At 37.3% G+C, this 24,211-nt stretch overlaps 1 protein-coding gene across 8 annotated transcripts in view; it reads left to right on the forward strand.

Moving 5' to 3' along the window:
* The window catches only part of LOC137132935 (equilibrative nucleoside transporter 1-like), a 34,070-nt gene extending 10,777 nt beyond the window's left edge, over positions 1–23,293 (forward strand). For 2 of the 8 annotated variants that reach the window (XM_067515989.1, XM_067515997.1), the window contains exons 2-13: positions 11,357–11,445; positions 11,655–11,736; positions 12,494–12,675; positions 13,421–13,560; positions 14,476–14,610; positions 15,751–15,848; positions 16,191–16,272; positions 18,813–18,883; positions 19,152–19,260; positions 19,751–19,836; positions 21,340–21,539; positions 22,031–23,293. In XM_067515989.1, the coding sequence (XP_067372090.1) occupies positions 11,417–11,445; positions 11,655–11,736; positions 12,494–12,675; positions 13,421–13,560; positions 14,476–14,610; positions 15,751–15,848; positions 16,191–16,272; positions 18,813–18,883; positions 19,152–19,260; positions 19,751–19,836; positions 21,340–21,539; positions 22,031–22,142 (1,326 nt within the window). In that variant the 5' untranslated portion in view covers positions 11,357–11,416 and the 3' untranslated portion in view covers positions 22,143–23,293. Of the gene's footprint in view, positions 1–1,369; positions 1,500–2,993; positions 3,154–5,399; positions 5,422–11,353; positions 11,446–11,654; positions 11,737–12,493; positions 12,676–13,420; positions 13,561–14,475; positions 14,611–15,750; positions 15,849–16,190; positions 16,273–18,812; positions 18,884–19,151; positions 19,261–19,750; positions 19,837–21,339; positions 21,540–22,030 lie in introns of those variants that run through there. The other 6 variants (XM_067515982.1, XM_067516013.1, XM_067516004.1 and 3 more) reach the window with 5 other exon arrangements.
* The last annotated feature ends 918 nt before the right edge of the window (positions 23,294–24,211 follow it).

The raw sequence follows: 24,211 nt of genomic DNA on the forward strand, positions 1-24,211 counted from the left end.
AAGCCAAATTTTTACATTGCTGGACTTTACAAAAGGTGATGGATCCCATAATGGGCTGTCTAAAGCCTGGCTTTTGTCATTAAATGCACCACTGGATTGAGAGGAATCGATTTTCGGTGCAGCAGCAGATTTGCGGTTCACCTGTCGGGACAGGGATTTCATACAAGTGTGTGACTCTTGCAAATGTCTCATAATGTGTTAAGAATTTGAAGATAAGGAAGGAGGAATTTCCTCAGGAGTTTTTTCATTTGCCTGTCTCCATTCTTAATCCTCCAAAACGGAGCCAGGCCTCAAAACTCTTAATTCCAAATGGGATTTATTTCACTCTTTCTGCGTCTCCCAAGTCTTTAGGGATTGAAGAGGCCATCTATTGGAATTCCTTTTTCTTCTGTTGTCCTCTTAAATCTCAGTATGTGGTCAGAAAGCCACTTCCAGCCCATTCATGTCATGCCCTCCTCCTCACCCTGAGCTCGCCTCTTATGCCACAGACTTAACAGGATACTCCTGAATTAGACACGTATGATGTTTATTTACTCATAAACTTGTGGTCTAAAAATTACAGAAGAGGGACTCGTCAGGGGTCAGCAGGAAACAACAGAGATGAAAAAGATTTTTACGTTGATGATTTAAGATGATTTTTGCAATCATCAAAAAGGAGGCTAACACGGATCAGGCTGCACATTTAGCTTTTGCAGACTGCAAACTGCTCCACTGGTTACTGGCAGATGCATTGTCACATGGGCGCCTCACAGAATTGTGAGGAACTCAACAACACAAGCACCTGTTGATCTACTGTTGAGAAAGTTTTCACTCCTTTTGTTTAGCTCTTTATCTTGTGCACTCATCTTTCTTGCATTTCTGCTCAAAACTTCTCATTTCTGCATGAATGTGTTTGTGTCTTACAGAAACCATCCTGTCACACTTTTTGTCCCTCTCTGTTGCACTTATTTCCTATAATTTTCTTTTTCCCTCTCTCACCTCTCCATGTAAAACCTTGAAACCCTGACAACACATTTTTCCTTTTGGCCACACGAGCCAAGAGTAGTAAGAGGGCAGTAACAGTAAGTCAGACATATTCAGCAGGAAGAAATAAAGATATTTAGGTTGTTTTTAGGATAAAATGTGTTGTTTTGTGTCTTTGCAGCAACGGAGAGAAACAGTTGTCATTGAGTTAACTGAGGCTCAGCAGCTCCTTGTTTTTTTTTGGGTTAGTGAGGTGGCAGGCAGACCCACTTGTGGTTTCTGTCCCCAGCCAATGCGAGCTTTTTTTAGAGAGAGTACAGACAGGGTGTGGATGACTTTGTACCTGCCATGACTGCACTGTATGAGTAAACAGAGACAGACCAACAGACTGAAATGCAGCACAAACAACACCTCGGCAGAGACAGGCAGACAGACCCATATGTTATTATGAAATCATACAGTGGTGTCAGTTCTCGCAAATGCTCGTGAAAAAAACCCTCACCCTAAAAGTAGTCGAAGCAGCAGAAGAGACGCTGGTAATGTGTTTGTTTTTTTCCAGCCTCTTTTACCTGTAATCATTTTTATTCTGTGTGGCATTAATTAGCTTATACATGTCCCTACAGTGAGTCATTTGTTAATTCTCAGTTTCAGAACTAGAATTGGGTGTTTCCCCCTTGCTTTCTCATCAGTTTTACCTCAAAAATCCCCCCTGGGCAAATCCATTCTAATTCATACTTATTCTGTTAAATGGCTCAGGCTGATTTATTTTAGCAAATTTAAAGGCGATTGCTACATGCAAAGTCTGTTTGTACTTTTGGATTTTAACCCTCCGGTTTGAACTTATGTTTAAAGAAGTGACTACTCTGCTCCACAACTTAGCTTAAAGCAGCAAATTAAATCCAGCTGGCTTCTTGAAGTCTGTCAGATTGTCAAAACAAACAAAGCAAGCTGAGCAGCCAGGAAATGGAAAGAAGCAACATTCATGGCTTTCAGTGATCACTATGCGTTTTGAAATGTACCGCAAAATGACATGAAGTTGTCTGTCATAAGATATTTTGCCATATTCTATACTGTTGTATCTCTTTTGCCCACAGACCAAAAAATGGCATACAAAAAACAGTTCCTTTATTGTTGTGGTCATTTTAATGGAAAAGTGTGTTTGAAGTTGTGCTCCTGATATATCAGATAGCCAAACATAACAACAAAACAAACAAAAAACAGACATTCCTTACTAGGCTTTTTATCTATCGAGTTTCAGTTCAGCATCAGTGATGCCCTTTTGATGTGCCACATCATTTCTGTACATGTGTCAATACAGAGGTTACTATTCAAATTAGATGTTACGAAAACTATTAAGGACTTAGCAGGCCGTTACACATACAGAAACAGATGGATCGTAGATAACATTTATTATCGTCCCAAGTTGTTTCCCCGACGCTGATATCTTCAGGACTGTAGGAGGTCTTCCGAGGTCAGTAAAGCTCGAGATCTCTTAAAAGGACTCGAATGGGTGTTAGAAACAAAAGCCTTGCATTACAATTTTTTTTTTCCTGTGGTCCGTGGACGCCTGCCTTTACCAAATGAGCTACAGCCCCCCCTTCCAAAGCCTTGCATTACGATGTAACTGTTAATTGTTCCACTTCTTCCACTCCGTTGAAAAATATTATTATTATTATAATAATATATATATTATATGTTAGGAAGAGTTGCACCATCATTTAAGAAACATAACGGATGTGTGAGTTTTTCATTCACAGAAACTATATCCTAATCTTTCTTCTTCTTCTTATTATTATTATTCAGACCTCTGTATGTTATTTGGCGCTACTTTGGCATACTTTCAGCTAGAAACGTCCAGCTTATAAAGGACATTATTGTTTGTATACAGATTTGTAATATCGTTTATACTTTAAGACATCATGGAGTCACGTGAAATGCAGTGTGCCTTTGAAGTTTTTGCCTTTGAACTTTTAAGGATTTGCCTAACCAGTATATAAACGATCGGCGTTTCGTTCCAGCTGTTTCCCCAAAAGCAAAACTTTTAGCTATTTCAGCAAAAAAAACTGCTGTGCAGAAAGTAGTGGGCTTGTGGATTTACGAGGAGCATTGAACATATCACACAAAGTCGTGGTCCTGCAGAGAGGCGAGGACAGATACGAGGCTCAACTCCTCTAAGGCAGCGGAGATACGGTAGGACATCTCCATGTGGTTCATTGTAAATATTACATAAGTAAATGAGATGTCTCTCAGCCAGTTGTGGTAGTTATCTATAAATTCCAGGCAAGCGTTGAACCCGAGAGTTTAGTTTTTGATTGTGGACGGGCACTATGTGCCCTTTGTTGAATGAAATTTAGCGCCAACGTCAGCCGTGGTGTCCGACACGCCTGGTAAACGCTAACGTTGGTTAAACTAGTTAATGTTCGCTAACCTGTTAGTTACAGTGGGTAAAATAGATCCCAATCCATAAAAGTGTAGACTAAAAACACAGGTAAAAAAAAACTTCATTTTCACTGGCTGTTGCCTTGGCACAAATGTGTAGTTATGTGTTTATCAATCCCCATTCATCACTTTTCTTTCTCTGGACAAACTAATCTATCGAGTGTTTTGCTCTGTTATCATGTAATTGCCAGATAGCTTGCCCCAAAAGACTTGCTCATAGTGAAAGCCAGTCATTGATGTGATCAATATTAATAACTTTGTGAAAACAAAGTAAAAAGGTTGCATTTTAGAACAAGCTCTGAAGTCTCTGTACATCTTGGTGACAAATCATGGGGCACATGACTCTTGCTGCCCGTGGAGGGAGCACGTGTGTGTCTGGCAGAAGCAATGAAATGTTCAGTACTAGCTTGTGGTTATTCGATTACAGGGCATGAAAAAGTGATATGTAAAAAAAAAACACTGACAGGCAAATGAAGTCTGAAACGAAAGTGTGGTATAAACACGGATGTTGACACATAGTGTGGGCAAGTCAGAGAGACTCAAATCTGTCAAATCTGTTTATGCAGATCAGGAGCACTGTTCTCATTAGAAAATCCTTTTGTAGTATTCCTATCAACTTTATTATTGGATTACTATAACTCTTCTAAATGATAACTGATGTGTCTGCCTATATGTGAATGTTTTCTGGCTTGGCATTATGTCACACGTGTCTGTGCTATTTGTGACTCTGCTGACCCTGAATGAAGGGGGTGAGGACACCAGAATGGTTGCTTTGTTTTCCATGTGACAGCTGATGGAACTGAGGCATCGACCCACCACTGGGTCCGCATGAGCATCTGTTTTAGAACGAAGTGTGGAAGTTAAGCTTTATTGCAGACTTGACCAGTGCTACGCTAAAATCAAAAGCTAATATCATTATTTAGTGTCTATGCTGGCAGAACAAAGTATTTATCAAGGATTTTCTAACTGGTGGTAGCTCTCTTGAAGATATGATTTAGCTAAGCTGATTCATCAACAGAAGAGAAAACATAATCCCTTTAGTCTTACTCATTGAAACCCATCAGCACTGACTGCAGTGTAATCATGATAAGTGAAGTAGCTATTGGCAGTCTTGAACCAACAAAAAAGACAGGCAGATGGAGATGAGCTTTGTTCCTGCCCCCTGTGAGTGGCGGGAAATTATTTATGGCATAAGGGGTTTGGTCAGGGTTAAGACAATGGATTTAGGGACCTTTATACTCCCTTTTTCTTTAACACAGATTAGTTTTCTTTCCAAAGCTTTTCCACCAGGGTTTACCCTAATTCCACTTAAGCATAGGATGTAGTGTCCTCAAAAAACGGTCTCAATATGTATTTAAAAGCCCTAAATGTAATTGGAGAACATTTTAAATATTTTATGTTTCCTACCTTTGGGTTGGTTATGCTCGTTTTATTTTGCTAACTGTCAGTCAGGGGACAGATATATCTGCATTATACTTCGGACAATGCAGTTGTGAAACACCTATGAAATAGTCTTAAAGTCTGACTTGGCGAACCCCATAGAACCTTTCCATATTCTAAATCTAACTTGTCTGCATTAAATAATAAGAAGAAAAGCACAGACTATATGTATTAGGTACAGTTGAGATCTGGTTTCAATATGGAAGGAGACCAGGATAAAAAAATAGTTGCAGTTGCCCCCTTATCATTTAGTCGAATCAGTGGTGCTGTAATGCTCTAGTTATTTGAATGAAGAACATTTCAGTGAAAGACAAATGCACTGTGAGCTTGTCGAGACCTGCTTGAGATGTGCAACATGTGCCAAATTGTGTTAAATTTTGTGTTTTGGTTGGAGTTCTCACCCCAGCTTTGCAGGAAACAAAGGTCATGTTAGTGTTGCTAAAGGTTTGTTTGAATGATGCTTTTTGGTCTCTGTGTCTTTGTCTGTCATTTCAATAGGATTCCCACAGTGTTACTTAGGCGTGCGGCAACTGCTTGGTTTGACCCTGAATGCCTCTCTGTCCATGTGGAAGAGATGAGGTGAATGTGTTTGGCCACCTGGCAGGTTTCTTCTATTCACACCCTATGTTCCTTGAAATAAGCTTTGGCTAAGATTTACAAACTGTATAATCTGAGTTTTTTTTAATTGTCAATAAGATTTTGTTTGACCACTAGTATAAAGCCAATAGCTGACATGAAAGGCCTATGTGGACAAACGTGTGTAGGGTCTGGCTCTGGAATTGACTACCCACAAAACTTTGTACACGTGATGGAAAGTTCTAAAATGTTTCAAGGCAATCTTCTTATCACCAATGAAACCAAATAGGTTATCATCTAACCAAAGAGACACCAATGTTTACAAGAAGAAAAAGGATTTCCAAAAAGAAAATGCATTGTTCGGTCAAGCAAAGCTGAAAAAACCCTGCTTTTACTGAAATATCTGAAACGAAATCTCACTTACTTATATACTTCAAACTTCAAAGCCAATGAGCCTTAAGAACTTCAAATGGAATTATGTGATTTAATTGAAGATGTCAATTTTTAATCTATAAGTATAAAAAATATTTAAAAAGACAAGTGAAGTGTGAACAGTGTTTCTAGCTGAAAGTATGCCGAAGTAGTTAGGCTAAGAGTAGATATTTCATACTAGTCCTCATGCTGTGTATAGAATATAGATTTAGTCATCATTTGGCTTAGGTTAACAAAGCCACATACTGTAGGTCATGCAAAGAACCTCAATAGTAATGCTATGCACATTTAAATCTTGGGATGCATCAAAACCATGTCTGCACTTTGTTGATCTCTGCCACAAAGTTAGAGAATTGCTGACAAATGGTAAAATTGCAATTATAGAAGATTCAGGGTTTGTTTAGGGTCTGTATAGTGACAATACAAGTAATTTAGAAAAGGATCAAAGTTATTATTTATATTGGAGTAAATTATGTTGTATCAAACTGACTGCTGATGTAGAATAGGCATTGAACATTAGACCAATGCAAACCTGTCTTTTACATGCTGAAGCATAAATCCAGGAAAATATTTTTAAACTTGGTGCTTGTTATTTAAAAACAGACAACATAGGTAGCTCCTAAGGCCATTTGAAGGTTGTAGCATTTTAGAGAAATTAACAATAACATTAACATTTTAAGATTACGCAAAGGTCACCCTCATTCTTTGTCTTGCAATTTTTAATCTGTGGTCTTCAGGCAGACTTAGGACAGAGTCACTAATACTGCCCATGAACTAAGGGCAAGATGAAATGCAGTGTGAAATAGGAATCAAGGTTGTAAAAGTCAATGTACTGCACCCTGACTGTACTCGGCCAGAGCTGTTGAGCAATCTTTTAAGTGTGCGTGTGTGCTGGGGATTTTAAGAGCAATGTGAAATTAGAAACGTAGTTGGCAGGCACAGATGTGAACAGCATATGAATCATCACAATGTTTTTTACAGTTGAGCATTTGAAGACTTCACGTCTGATGGCATTTACAACACAAAGTGCCTTAGTATAAATGAGTTGCTTCTGATGATTATTTTATTTATATTTTTATTTAGATACTTTGTACTGAGATAAATTGTACTGAGTCAATACTTTGTAAAAACTTCTTTTGCTGCAGTTACAGCTGCAAGTCTTTTGGGGTACGTCTGTACCATCTTTGCACATCTAGAGAGTGACATTTTTGCCCATTCTTCTTTGCAAAATAGCTCCAGCTCAGTCAGATTGGGTATAGAGCATCTGTGAACAGCAGTTTTCCAGTCTCGCCACAGATTGTCAACTGGATTTAGGTCTGGACTTTGACTGGTTCATTCTAACACATGAATATGCTTTGATCTAAACCATTCCATTGTCGCTTTGACTGTGTGTTTAGGGTCATTGTCCTGTTGGAAGATGAATCTCCTTCCCAGTCTTAAGTCTTTTGCAGACTCTTAACAGGTTCACTTCTAATATTGCCCTGTATTTGGCTCCATCCATCTTCCCATCAACTGTGACCAGTTTCCCTGTCCCCGCTGAATAAACACATCCCCACAACATGATGCTGCAACCACCTGTTTCACGATGGTGTGTTCAGGGTGCAGTGTTAGGTTTCCGCCATACATACCGTTTTGTATTTATTCCAAAAAGTTCAATTTTGGTCTCGTCTGACCAGAGCACCTTCTTCCACATGTTTGCTGTGTCCCCTAGATGGCTTGTGGGGAATTCTTATGTCTTTCTTTCAACAATGTCTTTCTTCTTGAAACTCTTCCATAAAGGCCAGATTTGTGGAGTGCAAGACTAATAGTTGTCCTGTGGACAGATTCTGCCACCAGAGCTGTGGATCTCTGCCACAGATTCAGATTTCCATGTCTTGGTAGATTTGCAGTTGCGCCATACTAAATACCTGAAGCCTATCAAAGTCATGATGTCATCGACTGCCGATACAGGTTGAAAAAATAAACATGTTGAGAAAAACAAGCGTGAGAATGACTGGCAGAGTTTTAGGACTAAAAACTAGAATCTTTAGATAGCACACACGTATCGATTGTCTCTGTTGACTGTCAGTGTTGACAAGGCCAGATTGGCACTGGCCTGGACCAACTAGGTCAGACCAAATTACATTAATAATTGGCTGTAAAGTGATTAAGTGTTTGACAGCCTTTAGTTTCAGTCACCTTTGTTTGTAGATCACCAAAGAAAGTTAACGTGGTAGCACTATAGTTACATCGAAACACTTACACACCAGCGCATGAGTATAAATACTCACATTGGTATAGTCTCTGTATAGATTCAATGCACGACCATAAATCAAGCTTAACTCCTCTTTAGCATCCACAGTTAAGTTCTGTTCTGCCTGCTTGTGCCTTACAGAATGGACTGTGGCAAATTCGCAGAACGGCTTAGGACATATGACATTATAAAATTATCAACTTGAGGACGCTTTTGTATGGTATTTTTCTCTTATTTACAAATAGAGCTAGTTTCTGGTAGTTTTTTTATTTACATATTTATGAACAAAAGTTGTTGCACCTAAATGGTGGTTAAAATAAGGAGAAGGCACCGTTGAGTGTTTACCTGAAGTTTAAAATGTACCTGCAAAGAATATGTGCAGTTCTGTGCTTATTAGATTCATCATCTGACACTGAGTGTCATTACAACTGTAGTAAAATGCACTTTCACCCGCAGATACATAAAAAATTAAGTTTACTTAGTACGTGGGATTAATACAATTTTCTGTCCTGTTTGCAGAGGCATTAGTTGTAAAACATTTGAAATGGGAGGTCTATAACTCTCTTTATTTTATGCCATCATCCTTGCTGTTGTAGCTGTGTGTTTTTTAATGCTGCATTTGATAATGCTTTTGTGTGTCTCAACGAATGAGGAGGCACACAAAGTCAAATACTGACAGCTAATTTAGTGTATAGGTTTTGGATATGCAAGAAAAAAACAAGTTCATATGACATGTTAACGGATTTGGAGGGTGGTTAAAGTTTATAGTTTAGCCACACTAAAATGCAAAATGAAAAGCCAGCTGTCACAGAAACTGGGATTTGATAATTGTAAAATATGGTGATAATGCTTTGGAAGGCATTTAAGTAGTTAAAGTCATTCTGAACATAAACAAATAAACAAAAAAGCTGCAGGTTGACTCAACTCTCACCCTTGCACTGGGCAACCATAGCGTGCATCACTGATTGCCAGCTTTGGAAAGTTACGAAAGGTCTCTGAAGTTATTGTGATCAATTGACAAGCATTTTTTTGTAAAAAATGTTTTAGATTTTAACAACACAAAATCAATAAGCAGTTGAATATCATTTTTATCCTTAGCACATACTGATATTCGACATCCTACAATTTTGTAATATAAATATAAGGTAATTATATTTTTTTATTCATATAAATGAACATTTTGATAAGTATTTGTGACTAGTACTTCTGACTTTGACACTTCACATTCAGAAGTCTGGTTAAAAATCAAATGGCAAATGCAGCTCTTGTGATGGATTTTTACTTAAACTCTCACATGTTGTTAAATGTGTTGTGCCTGTTGGACTTCTGGTCCATCTCAGGTGTCACACAGACCTTTCATTTAGACAGTAGTTTTTTAGTCAGACTCTGCTCAGTCAGGTCATTATAGAACAAACCTTAACAGGATATAGTGTGTGTTTGTGTGTGTTTGTGTGTGGCTGGTTGGTCAAATAGAGCAATCTCTGTCCTTGCTGTGAATATATGAATATATCATGACCAGCCAGATCAACCATGGGATTTATCATTTATGTGAGCAAAAAGAAAACTAGATGATGCTGCAAATAACTATAGTCTATTCTGCTTTGGATAAATCAAATATATAAGGGGCACCGTAGAGCATTCTTGTAAATGTATAAAAGGTAACATTCAATGTTAAAAATACATCTTGTAAATTCTAATTAATGTATTTCCTTTTTTATGCAATATTTGCATCGCAGATTTTTCCTAAATATTTTAAACCTGCATTGTTTACATCCTTGTTTACTTACTTACTAGCCATCCTCTTCTCTGTCTTTGCGGTGCATTTCTGCATTGATTCAACACAGTGCCCTTTTAAAACATTTATTTACTCACTACTCCTAGTTGGTTGATAAATCACTGTATTTTATTTAGCCATTAGCTTCTGCATTTAAGTGCTCACGACCATGTATTTACTCACACAAGCTAAACATTGCATTGTGTTGTTTAGCTTGATTTAATTCCAAATTTGTCCGTGTTTTCTAAAGTTGAAATGTCTTGAAGGGAAGTTTGGAGAATGTATCACACAGCTATCTGAGCAAATTTCTTCTATCACATCCGAAGGGGAAAATGCTAGGAAAGAGGAATGAGAGAGCATAAAAAGTGTTGGATAAACTAAAGAGTGCTGCTAAAACAACAAAGAATCATTTGAGGCAGTAGATAGCTATGTAAGAAAGTAGAAAGAAAAAAGGAAGTATTACGAAGGCAAAGGTAATTTTAAAACATTATAGATGTGCTGCAGGAAAAGCATCTGATGAAATGAGCTGAGAAATGAGTGACAGCAGAGAACATAACTGGAAATGGAGGGAGAAATTAAGTAGAACAGTAGAACAGATGGAAAAGGAAAGTGAAAAGACTCAAGTATACTGTGGAATTAGTTCCTTCCTTTTCAAACTTTTTTTGATTTCGTGATATCTCTAAATGTGATTTCAATTCTAGAAAGAACGTTTTGAAGGAACTTTATAATCCCACACCCTACATAAATGTAAAAATGTTTAAGAAGGGATGGGTGAAAGAAAAGAGCTTGTTTTGGAGAGAAAAGGCAGAACGGGGGGGTGGGGGGGTGGGGGGGACTGCGATACAAGTTGGGGCAGGTCTAATGGGCGGCTGACATTGGGGTATCAACTTACTAAACCTTTGTAAAGTATAAAATCAAACATGCAGAGCTTGTTCAGTCTTCACATTAGCTTACATTTGAAGAAAGAAGAATCTTTTGACACTGAGTGAATTTTGCTCTAAGTAAGTCTATATAGAGAGATTATTAGAATGGAAAATTGTAATTATTTATATTTATTTTATACTGTTTAAGGCATACTTAAAGAGGGATACAGTGGAAGGTTGTTTTTCAACAATGGCCATGCAACTTTCCCACAAAGTTGCCACAATCTGTCTGAATTGTGTTATATGTAACCACTTATTGTTCGTGTCTTCAGTTTTTCACATCTTAGTAAAGACCAAGAAATGCTTGCATCTCAAAAATTGAGCAAAAGGAAATTTAGCTTTCACCGCATCTGTAAAATTTGCAATAAATGTTGGCATAAAGTCTTAAACTGAACATGAGGGTTTTAACTGAATTGGTCCGTTGTCATTATTGTGTTAATGTGTGGGCCATTAACAAGGTAATAAGAAAATGTAAATATAGAAAAGAGTGACAGATGGCTGCTGATGATAAATATGCCAGTGCTAGAAGACTAAATGCTTTAAGGGTTAAAAACATTTGTTATCTTTGTATAGCAGACCTGGTCCCCCACATCAAACCCGTACTGAACACATACCTCCAACTCACTAACAAGAACCATGACGGCCATTAACGCACCCCAGGACAAGTAAGAAAAGCTCTTTTTAAAAGAAAAGGAACTGTTTCTTTCATTCTTGGTAAAATCTAATAGTTTGTTTTCATTTTTATTTATTAGTGTCTGCTAAAAATATTTGGACTTGACCCAGTGAATAAATAGTTTTGAATAGTGACTAATAATAAGTTGAAGGACTTCTTTGATGTATTTTCATGTGAATTTCCATTTGGCCCATTTTCAAGGTACAAAGCAGTCTGGATAATCTTCTTCATCCTGGGTTTGGGAACCCTCTTACCATGGAATTTCTTCATGACGGCAACAATGGTAAGTTAAGCATGCTTTTGGGACTATTTTCATCTTCGGGGGACATGACATTACCAGGCATGTTTCCTGTAGAACTCTGAAAGAACAGTTAGGTGGAAGTTAGAGGAAGAGCCCAGCTGTTAGCCTTTTGTTTGTGACTTGTTAATTGAAAGGTCTGGCTTCCCTTATAGAAAGGAATTTTAACTTCTTGAAAATGTGGAATTTCAGTTTCCAAATCCCGGGGGTTTGATTTAGATGCACCCTTAAGGAGATCTTTTTTTGCAGATGCCCAAATTTGGGCATATTAAATACGAGCCCAGTGCTCATATTTGTTTACAAATATGATAAATAATTCAACATGTTTATGAGGTCTGCCTAGCCTCTGCCTAATGTAACAGCCCTGCAATAAATTGTACAATTAATCATTTAGTCATACATTTAATCTCTAAAAACTGTTTAAGGGTGGTATTGATTCAGTTTGGTATAATTTCTAATGCTGATAAATCATGTTATGTTGCAGTCTTTGTTGGGTGAAAACATTTTTATAACCTCTTACTATTGGTCTGTTTGGACATTAACATTTGTAGATTATTTTCCTGCAAAAAAAAATCTAGGGTCTAAAACAGACACATGCCTTACATGCCTTTTATATCAAATCACAATCATATGACAAAAACTTGTTACTTTATTAAATTATCACTCATTGCACTGTTAGTATGAGGTTGAAAGAACATTTATCATTGTAATATATTAATTCCTGCATAATCATTTTCCCCAGTACTTTACAACAAGGCTGAAGGACCCAACCACAGAACTGCTTCTAAATCAGACCTCTAATGGGACATTGGATGCCAAGGACAACCGCAATGTGCTGGAGTCAAAATTTAACAACGTGATGACACTCTGTGCCATGGTGTCTCTGCTTATTTTTACCTGTCTTAACTCCTTCATACACCAAAGGTATCCACCTTGTTGCCTACTAATTAGCAGTTACGTTTTGTGCAAAGATAGGTTTGTTGTACAAAGACAGGTACCTAATACACAGATTGTATGCTGATCTATAATAGGTATCTTAGTTAAAAATGTCTATTAATTGAAGTGCGACTAAAATGCAGTTTAGGAGACTTCTAGTTTGGTCTGAAGAATTTGTTTTCTGCTTGCCCTTATTTTCTATCATATCTCTCGCTGCTTCCCTTTCAAACTTTCACAAAAGAGATGCTGAAAGAGCTGCTGTTCTGCTATTTCCCAGTATACTCGATTTATTTCTGCTGACCTCTTGTCTGTTTTTTTCAATTCTCATGTTTTTGAGCAAAGATTTCCTGTTTTAAACAAAGAACTGCTCATTGGGAACTGACCTAGTGCACTCTATTTTCCACTCTCTTGCTCTTTCTAGTGGAAGGATGTCATCTTCCTTGGAATAGCATTGATTCACTGTCATGTTTGGGAAATATTTGTTTTAGTTTCTGTATGACAATGGGACATAACCCAGTTTTCTATATTGCTTCTTTTCTTTACCTTGTTTGTTTGCCGGAAATGTAATTTTTTTTTTTTTATAATTTTTTTTTTTAACATAAATTGACGTGACAGAATACAGAATGTATTATGTTAATAAATCTTATTCTAAAATGGGGATGGGTAGGGCTCTTTACCAGGTAGTACAGGATTATTAAAGTTTATTCTCTTTGAATTGAATCTGATTCCTTAGGATTCCTCAGAAGCTGCGGATCTCTGGCAGCTTGACAGTCATCCTGGTGGTTTTTTTTTTGACAGCAGTGATGGTCAAGTTGGATATGACCCCATTAACCTTCTTCACCCTCACAATGATCAAAATTGTCTGCATCAACTGTGAGTTTCTAAATATACAAGTAATAATTATTACACAATCCTTCAGCAGCTGCTACAGGGATATTCTCTTAACAACAAATGAACCTAAAGATGTTTCCAAAATTCTCTGTACCCTTCCACAAAAATGAAGAATTTACAACTTTCTTTGAAATTACTTGACCCTGAAGAAAGCAATTAAAGAAAAAAAACAGACTTTGCTTTTGAGTTTTGATTCAGTGTTATATTTTTAATATTACAACAAAAGCCAAACCCGCTGGCAGAGTGACTACTTTTCTTAAATTCAAATAGATGTAATAATTACAGAAAAAAGTTTTAAATATCACTATAATGCAGTTATCATCTTTTCTAACAGATCTGTCAGGGAAATGTTTATTTGTTCTATTATTTCAAATATTCTGTTCAGTCAAATTCAAAAGTAAAATCAAGTTATTTCAGATCCTGTTTTCTTTGACTGCAATAATTTAGATTATTTAAGATTCCTTTACCTCTTTTCCATTTCTTCCTGTCTTCTCCCTCTTATTAAAGTCATCTACACTTGTTTTGTTGGGCAAATCCTTTGAAGGATGCACAAATACAAAAATGCAAATTCACATATTACTCCCATTTCTCACTGAGCTTTAAAACAGTCTGTAACTTACCTGTGTTTATCACTTACAATGGTTCACTGAGCAGTAGGGATAAGCTCACCGGCTCTTTAAACCTGTAGAGCCTTATGTTGGATTTAGAGTGGGGAAAATGTTGAACTTGATGCTTCGATACCGTAGTTGGCACATTCTCTCAGTCGATTTCTTTAGCTAATTAATTTTAAACGTTTTTTAACGTTGCTTTGCAACAATGCATTTACTTCTGTGTTTTAGAGTGACTCTCTAAATTATGCTAATTCTTAACCTTGTCTTGTTTTCTGTCCCTCCCCAGCGTTCGGGGCGATCCTTCAGGGCAGTCTGTTTGGGCTTGCAGGGATCCTGCCTGCTTCCTATACCACTCCCATCATGAGTGGACAGGGGCTTGCTGGCACCTTCGCAGCTTTCTCCATGATCTGTGCACTTGCCAGTATGTCTCTTACACAAAACACTAGTGCATCCCTTCTGTCGTTTGAATAGACAGGTGGTGGACAAAATAACTACACAGATGCTAATTGTTTAGTAGGTGGAACTGGTTGTACAGTTCTAATATTATTAATAGATTTCTTCAAGAGCAGCTCTATGATTGCAAGTTAGCATGCACATTTTTCATCGGTTCTGCTTCTGTATAATTCAGTGCAAACAGGCTATAAGTGATAAAAATTCACAGCGTAGGTCAGAATATCATAAAAACTCTCTTTAATGTTGGCCATGTGTATACAAACACACACACACACTAAAAATACCAACCAATAACATCCACCCATACTATGGTTAGTTGCACTGCAGTTAAACTTGTTTGTGTCTTAAACTTTCTTTAATCACTGTCACTTTGTCTGCAGGCGTGTGGAACCTGCAGGAATGCTTTTTTGTGTAGCTTATGTAATTTAAAAATTTAGTTATATTAAATTGAATATGGTTTTAAATGATTTATAGTTATTTATGTTCTTTGTTAAGCCCTAGTTTCTAGTTTATTTCTTAATTAAGCTCACAGACATTTTCTATGAAACGTGTTCAGTGATTAATTTCTTTTCTGTAAAAGGCCGACCAAATGTTCAGTGACTAACTTTTAACTGTGTTAATTTGACATCCTAGTCAGAATTAGTCCTTTGGAAGATCATTGGACACTTTCTATATGTGTTGTGAGAACATGTTATCAATCTGTCACCAAAGAAGCGGCCACAAGTGTGTTTGCTATTACTTAAGAAAAAGAAGATTAATTGAAAATTAATTTATTATTCGATCAACTTCCGAATTATGTTGTTAGAAATTGGCAGCATACACATGCAGAGACATCACAGCTTGCAGTCCTGACATTCTTAGGCATTTGACAGTCCTGCCTACAATGAATATCACTAGCATATTTATGGCTAGTAAATATACTTTCAGATTTTAATTGTATGAAACCTAAAAGAGGAATACAACTTGAAAACAATTGCATTTGTCTCCAAATATGCTTTCTTTCCTGCCTTGCAGTAACATCATTAAAAGTAACTGGTTCAAGTTTCCATAGTGGATTAAATTTGTATTTAAAATTGTCTTTTAATACACTAATGGTCTTTGTCTGCAGGTGGATCAGCTCTGCAGGACAGTGCTTTTGGCTACTTCATTACAGCCTGTGTTGTTGTTTTACTGGCCATATTAGCCTACCTCGCTCTGCCCAAGATGGTGAGACCTTATATTCTCTAAACATTGTTTTAGAGAGTTCATTTTGTTCTAATTTGTATTCTATTAATTTGTTTTAGTACAACTTTCTACAATGTTCCTATTTTGTTATTACCTTGTACTTTTTTGGGAAGAGAAGGACTACGTATTTTCACAAGAGTGCTTTTTACATAAGCTGTATAAATTTCTGTCTTTCTTTATTCCATTCAGTCCACACTCCTCAGTCTGTGAAGTCATAGAAAACACATCTGCCAGTGAAAATTTCCACCATCTCAAAGAACGTATTGTCCTGTGTTTATTCCCTTTTCTGGCTGTTTTGGCTCATTATGTTATTTTGGTCAACAGGAATTTTTCCAGTACTACACAGAGAGTAATGGACCTGCCCATGCTGCTGATGAGGAGAATAAAATGGATTTATTCAAAAAAGGTACATATTGTTGATTGATTGATTAACCCAAAAATGTATTTGATTCAATAGGTGGATGTGAGAACGCAAGTATTTGAGTCCCAACATTATCCGTACTTTATCCTATGAGGCCCCTAGTACAATGTTTGAATTATGTGTGTGAGCTTGTGCGAGGAGCGCACTGCCCTTACCTGAATTGTTAAGAGGACTTAAACTGAGCAAAAGGTGTGTTGATTACATTTCTATCGCATGATTGCTGTTTTAGTCGAGTGATAGAACTGTTCTTTTTTTTCTTTTTTCTTTTTTTTAAGATGCACAGTTCTGATTTGCTGTAAACAAAACACTGTTTCCCACAGCTTAAGTTTTTTATTATGTTGTGAGCACATACAAAATACAGTCATGGCCAAAATTGATCTGCAGACACAGGGTACAGAAATGTCAGCTTGCACTATCCGTCGCCATCTGAATGAAAAGGGAAGCTATGGTAGGGGACCATGGAAGACACTACTACTGAGACACAGGCATAAAAAAGCAAGTATGAAGTTTGCCAGAACGTATGTGATAAAATCACAATCCTTCTGGGAGAATATATTGTGGACAGATGAGATAAAAGTAGAGCTTTTGGACATCATGGAACTATTTACAGAAAAAGAAATGAGGCCTTCAAAGAAAAGAACACACAGTCCCAAAGATGTTTTGAGGTTGCTTTGCTGCTACTGGCACTGGATGCCTTTGTGTGAACAGTATCATGAAACCTGATGATTACCAAAGTGGAGTTAATGGATTCTTTGGTAATCATCAGGATAGGCATAGCTAAGCTGTTCCAGCACGACAATGACCCGAAACACACTTCAAAAAGCAGAGTTCTGTAATGGCCAGCAATGAGTCCACATCTGAATCCCATAGAACACCTGTCGAAAGATCTCCAAACAGCAATTGGGAGAAGTCATCCTTCAAATCAGAAAGACCTGGAGCAGTTTGCAAAAGCAGAGTGGTCCAAACTTCCAGTAGAGAAGTGGAAGAAACTCATTCATTGTTGCAGGAGGGGATTGATTTCAGTTATTTTTTCCAAAGGGGGTGCTACCAAATATCAAGTTAAGGGTGCCAATAATTTTGTCCAGTGCATTTTTTTGGCTTGTGAATTTTTATAAAGTTTGACTTTTCTTCTGTTTTTTTTTTTTGTGTGTTGTTCCAGTGCAAACAAAAACAATAAGCAATGTGAGTACCACAACATTTGTAATTGGAAGAATTTTCTGAGTGAAAGGTTATATTTTCTTTGGCCATGACTGTACATGTTATACATATGTATCCTATCCGTTCTCTGCATTTAATCAATCTCCCTGGGGGATCAGTGGGCAGCTAAAGGTGGCAACTAGGGAGTTAGTGCTGAGTGACTTGCTCTGGGATTTGATCTTCTCCATCCCATTCTTTTGCTCTACCACTTGAGCTCGCAGCTACAGCTAAAACTAAGTCAGTCAAATCCAACAGTCCTACAATAAATCCTCACTTCAAGGTTATAATGTAACCTGTGTTAGTAGAACACAACACAACTCAACAGCATCAAATACTATAAAGCCTCTATAATGTTCATACAGTTGATTCAGCACACATGAAACTGTTTCAACAAAAATGAATAGGAATACTAATGAATATTTTAGACTGAGTTTTATAAAATTTACCCAACTGAATGTGTGTCTTTTAGGTTATTTAAAATTACAGTAAAGCATTTTTAGAAAAATCTTGTTAGTGCCCTAAAATAGAAATTCATTTTAATCTGGTTCTAAATTAATTTATTTTGCTCAATTCTCATTTATTTGAAATTACTTGAAATAATTGAAATACTCAGTATTTATTTTATGTGATACAATAATATAAATTGCCCATCTGCCTCCCTGCTCTCTAAAGATTGGCCTTTGAAAAACCTATATCAGTTGTCCACCAATACATATATGCCCATAGGCCCTGCTCAGGTTGCATTTCAAAATAATAATTATGAAAGTTGAAGCTGTGGACACATTTCAGCAGTAAAGTAAAGTTGTTTTATTTAGCATAACTCTTGACGGTTTGACTAGCTGTGAACATGCCCACAAATATTAAGCTTTGAGTTTCAAGGTGTCTTATTCTTGCTTTTGAAACATATTTTTGTTTTTAATGCACAAAGCATTGTATCTTTTTGACTTTTTATGAAAGAACCAGACATTTTCAACACAGTCACTTATCCATTATACTGAAGATTGAACCAGAAGAATTCTTCCCAAGCCTTGAAAGTGCTCCAACTGCAAGTCTTGTAACATTGTCACAGAACATTTTCTTCCAGAAACTCATTATCCGATAGATGCTTTGTGTTAAGCAAGCCGTCTGGATTGTTTTCACTTCTATAATTTTCTACACTCTGACCACAGAAGTCAGACCCATTAGAGGTCTTTTTTTCAGTCAACCTGATTGACTGATGTGTCTGTTGTGTTAATTTCTAGTGTGACAGGGTGTAAACGAACCCCTACATTAAAAAAAGTGTGTGTAAACTTTCAGCACAGTCACTAAGTTGTTTGCTTCTCTTTCAGAAAACCCAGCAGAGATGCAATCGGAGGATGAATCCGGACCCACTGTATCTGTGTTCAACATCTTCAAACAGGTGAAATTATTTTCATGCTGTTTTAATTTAAATATTTTATGAATTGATATAAATCACTGTCTTTGTTTCCAAAAATTCTTTGTGCAGCTACAGAATCAAGACATTTCTGATGGCTGTATGAAAATTTTTTGCTTTGAGGTTGCCAATTGTAACTACATGTAAAGCCTGTCATTCCATTTTTAGACAACGATAACTAGGTCCTTTCAGAAAACCTGGATGACAGACATTAAACAAATTTGATAACGTTTGTCTTGTGCTCTTTATTTAGATCTGGGGGATGGCTCTGTCAGTGTGCTTCATCTTTACCGTCACCATTGGAACATTTCCGGCCGTAACCGTCGATGTCAAGTCCACAATAGCAGATGGAGGTGCCTGGGGTGAGTGTCGGTCTCTTACATCTGCTCCAGGTTACACTAACAAGACTGGAATAATCTGACATTTGAGGGTCACACTTTACTGCATTAGTGTTAGAGAAACGTTTGCTTTATTAAATTGATTAAATTGAAATAAAGAAGTCAAGTCCATACAAACATCTCCTTAAGGAATAATCTACTAAAAATATTCTGTTGACTTTCACTTTTCTCTGACATGGAGCACAGAAGCTGGTGTCAGTTTAAATTCACATGACCTCAAATCAGTAAAAAACAAAAAACTAAACAAAACTGTGAGATTCTTCTGGATGTTTTGATCCTTTCTGTGATGTGACTGGGGGTCACAACTGGAATCCACATTGAAAGCTGTGAATTCAAGCTTCCACATCAGTGAAAGCACAGACTTACACTCCCTTATTGAAGCCCTCAGAGGTTTTTATTTGACATTTTCATTTTTGTTTTTAATAACAGCTTGTTTATCTTACTCCCACTTCAGATACTTACTTCATTCCTGTGTCGTGTTTCCTCCTGTTCAACGTGATGGACTGGGCTGGCAGAAGTCTGACGGCTGTCTGTATGGTGGTCAGTAGCAACACTACAACAAGTCATTTCATCAACAGAATTGAGTTTTCTAACTTACTCAAGAGCTCAGCTATGCATAGTTAAGATAATATCATTTCCCCTCGTTTATAAGATGTACTGTCACACAGGGAGGCAGGGGTGAAAAGGCGTCCAAAGTATGGGGAAAATGGTGCACATTTTTAGACATCTCTATTGTAACACTCAGTAGTTCATATTGAAAGTGCCACAATTAATAGCACATCGTTTAGAAAACTAGAGGTAATCCCCATCTTAGAAGAACATTGCTCACCTCTGTACAGCTGACCAATGGACGTGCAATACTGGGAATTTCTGTAGGTATGTTTGGAAAATTACAATAATGATTAACACAGAGACAACCTGTCTGACTTTGGAGAGAGGGTTTCTGAAGTTTTCAAACAATTTTCTGGATGGTAGGAGTATAAAACCTAAAAACCCTGGATTAAAGCCAAAGATGATATCTGGTGTTATTGAGCAGGCGTCATGAAACAGGCCCTTGTGCAGAGTGGTTTGACAGATAAAGTTTGAGCTTCCTCAGAATTCAGCGTGAACATAATTATTTTACACGCTTGTTTCTGGCTAACTGTAAAGTCGCCTGCAGGTTCAGTAGATGTCTTCTGGTGATTATGAGTCCTGGATTAACTGCCTGCTTGTTTCAAATCTGTTAAACGACCATTTGTTTCGAGCATTAGCAGTTTCTTTGGTTAAAGTGTTTGTGTGTGTGATGCTGTGCATGGAGAAGGAGGGAGGGAGAAAAAAACACTTGTGTTTATAAAGGAAGCTGTTTTCAACCCTGGTCCTCAAGTACTCCAGTCCTGCTTGTTTTCTAACCTACCCACTGCTGATGACTTGGTTCAGGCTACTCAGTCAGAAGAGGGAAATTACCAATTTACTTTGTCTTCCCTACTCCACTCAGATCTAAGATGATGTCTTCCAGCTTCTGATTGAATAAGCAGGCCTGATTCAGGTAATCAACAGTGGGGGGTGAAGAACTTAAGGACCGGAGTTGACAGCCACATCTGAGCATCACGTCTATTCTTGTGAATGGATTTCTTCTATGGTTCCATTCTCTTGTTTGCTTTAACAAGTTACTTTACTTTCATGCTAGTTCCAGCAGTCGAATGATTTAGGCAGTTTAGATGCTCATTTCCTGTTTGGTCTCAGTGTAACTCGATTTTAGGACGTTAAAGATGTTCTCTATTGGATCCTTGCGTTCACCTTTTAGACTGAATTGACCCAGCTGTCACTTGACATTCTATGAAATTGAATCATTTCATTCTGAATTACTTAACACAGTCACAGTTACTACAGATAATGACAGTCATCTGCTCCTCTATCATAAGAATTTATTTAGCAATAAACACTGATCGGGTGCTTTCTTTCGCAATTACATAGTCAAACATTTGAGAAAAAAGATTTACAGAGAAACTTAATCGGTGTAAAACACTTAACCGACTTGTTAAAACTCACTTACTCTATCTGCAGCCGGGTAAAGACAGTATCTGGCTCCCTGTACTGGTGGGTCTCCGGGTCATCTTCATCCCTCTGTTCATGCTGTGCAACGTCCAGCCTCGTACCCTCTTCCCTGTGCCGTTTTATCATGATGCCTGGTACATCATCTTCATGATATTCTTCGCTTTTTCCAATGGATACCTGGCCAGCCTGTGCATGTGCTATGGACCTAAGTAATACATCACACACACACACACACACACACACACACACACACACACACACACACACACACACACACACACACACACACACAAGCAGGTGATACACAGAGAGAAAGTGTATGCACTACAATGAACCACTGTGACTGAAACCTTTTTTTACAGGTCTTGTAATGTACTGAAAGTGTAAAGTCATTTGCTGGGCTCAGCACTAGATGTTTTAATATGTGGGAATGTTTATTCCTCATTTCTCCTGCAACAAGCAACTCAAGAGTACATTAGCTCCTTTGCACCCACATCTCCAGCTGAGCTACCAGCTGTTGAGTTTCTCTGTGGCTAATGTCAGCACTAGGTTTTTAAACAACATCTGTGTAATAAAAAGAAATTAGATCTGTGGTCTTAAATTTGAATCTATTTTCAAGTTTACAAAATACCCAGACCTACATATTCACTCTGCTTTACTAAAAACATCACTGAATTTGGTTTCTCTGTGGTCTCTATAGGAAGGTGGCATCACATGAGGCAGAGACTGCAGGGGCCATCATGGCTTTTTTCCTGTCCCTCGGATTAGCGTTGGGTGCAGCAGTCTCATTTCTGTTCCGGGCCATCGTCTAAAATTTCAAGCAGATCCTTCAGTATATGTAGAGTAGACCACCCCGCCCTCCAAGAAGTCTCCCTCAGGATACCCTTAGTAACTGGACAAGCCACAATCTTCCACAACAGCCTGAGTGCAGCAGAGCGCAACCCAGCAAGCATATCAAAAGTGTTATTTGGGATACACAGTTTCCCAGATGTACAAAATGACCATGTACACAAAGTATCTGAGAGCCTCATTCAAAACACATTTCGTTGCAAAAGACTTAATGTTCACTTAGTATGAAACTATAACAATCACATTCATAAACATATGAAGTTGTAATGATCTCTAAATGAAGCTTCAACGCATTTTTGTTTTTTTTATACACCAAGCGTTTAGATACCTAACCTGTTATATTGAACTCATCAGTTTGTTAACTGTCTCAATGTTACTGGTATTTGCACATAGGCGTTAAGAACATTCTGCACTGTTACAGCTTTTAAACAATGATCAAGCCAAAAGACAACATGGGAAAATGATGAACTTTGAAGGGAAGTCACAACTCCTCAGACAACTAATGAGCGCCCCCTTGTGTTTTTGAGCAAAGTAGTAAATTCTCAAAGATTGTAAAGACCGAATCAAAACTAAAGACAAGGTTTTTAATCAGTAACCTGAGTTAGTCCATCTTAGTGCATTTAGTTTAAGCTTTAGTGCTCAGTTAAACCTGAAAACAGACTTCTTAGTGTAGTCTGGCTTGGTGGATCATATGTGTCACTTTTGATTATTTTTTTTGATTTATCAACCCACATGTGGACAATAGATTCTTCTTTTTATGTTTCTTCACACAGCAGACTTTCTAAAATTAGCAGAAAGCTGCTCAAGTGATATATTTAATGTCTTTGATTGAGTTTAGGAAACTTTATCTTGGCTTTTCTTAAATTGTGCCATTTCTCATCTCACATGTTCTCACAGATAAGAGGTTTTATACCAGAAGTAGATTTTAGTTTTTTAAACCTGAGTTATATATTTGTGTCTTTTCATTTGTGTGTTTTTTGTAAAAGCCTGGTTTAGTTATACACAGTATTATTCAAAAAACTACATGTATACAAGTACTGTCTGTACTTGTCTGTTCACAAGTACACGGTGTTACTCATAATTTTAAACAGTCCTGTATAAAGATAAAGCTGTATTTTTAAGACTCTGGCTCCTTCTGTTTGTCAGTTTTTGTAACACTCCACTGATGAGATTAGAGTGAGGGATTATCGGATATGAAAGATCTAGATTCAACAGCTTCATCATGTGAACACTTCTGCTCTTGATAGTGGCAAGAATACCACACATTAAATACTTCACCAGTAAAGGTACCCCTTTAAAAATAAAGTAAATATGGAAAACTCTGTAATTAAGTATGTATGAGCTGAGGTTTAATTCTTTATCAATTATAGTACATACAGTAATGTATGCAGTGTTTTAGTCTTGCAGCTATTTTGTAACATTTTTGCAGGTAGGTCTGCGACTAGTAAGTGATGGTCATTTGTGATTCATTAACTGATTAATTTGTATCTTCCTTTGATTGAGAAAATGTTTAATTTAAAATATGACTTTTATTTGACAATTATTCATTTTGTGAATTTAGTACTGTGACAATCTGATTCAGATGATTAATTCAATGTTATGAGAAAAGTGAGCGGATGTAATCTTGCTCTCATTTGTCTCCTGAATGTCAAAGGCCACATTCCTCCACTTCTCCCTCAACTTGTATGGAAGCTAAGAAATAAAAGCCTGCATGTTGGCTGTACTATCAAACTCTTCCAAATCTGTCTCTGCATCATCAGCTTTAATTGTTTGCCATCTTAGGGCCTTATCCATGTAGACTGCAGATATTTTATAATTATTGCCAAAATACTCCTTTGAATGTCTTGGCTTTTTTTGGATCCTTGATCCTGCTCCATTTGAACACAACCTAATCTCTCCAGGTTACCCACTCGTATACTGCTCTAAAAGATAAAGCAGACCACTGTCATTCTCTGTTTTACTCTTCACCCCTTGTTCAAATGCTCTGATGAAGAGTCTATAGTCCAGAGGGTCCCCACTAAAGTTAGGAATA

Source organism: Channa argus, chromosome 1, assembly GCF_033026475.1.
Source record: "Channa argus isolate prfri chromosome 1, Channa argus male v1.0, whole genome shotgun sequence".
Lineage (NCBI taxonomy): Eukaryota > Metazoa > Chordata > Actinopteri > Anabantiformes > Channidae > Channa > Channa argus.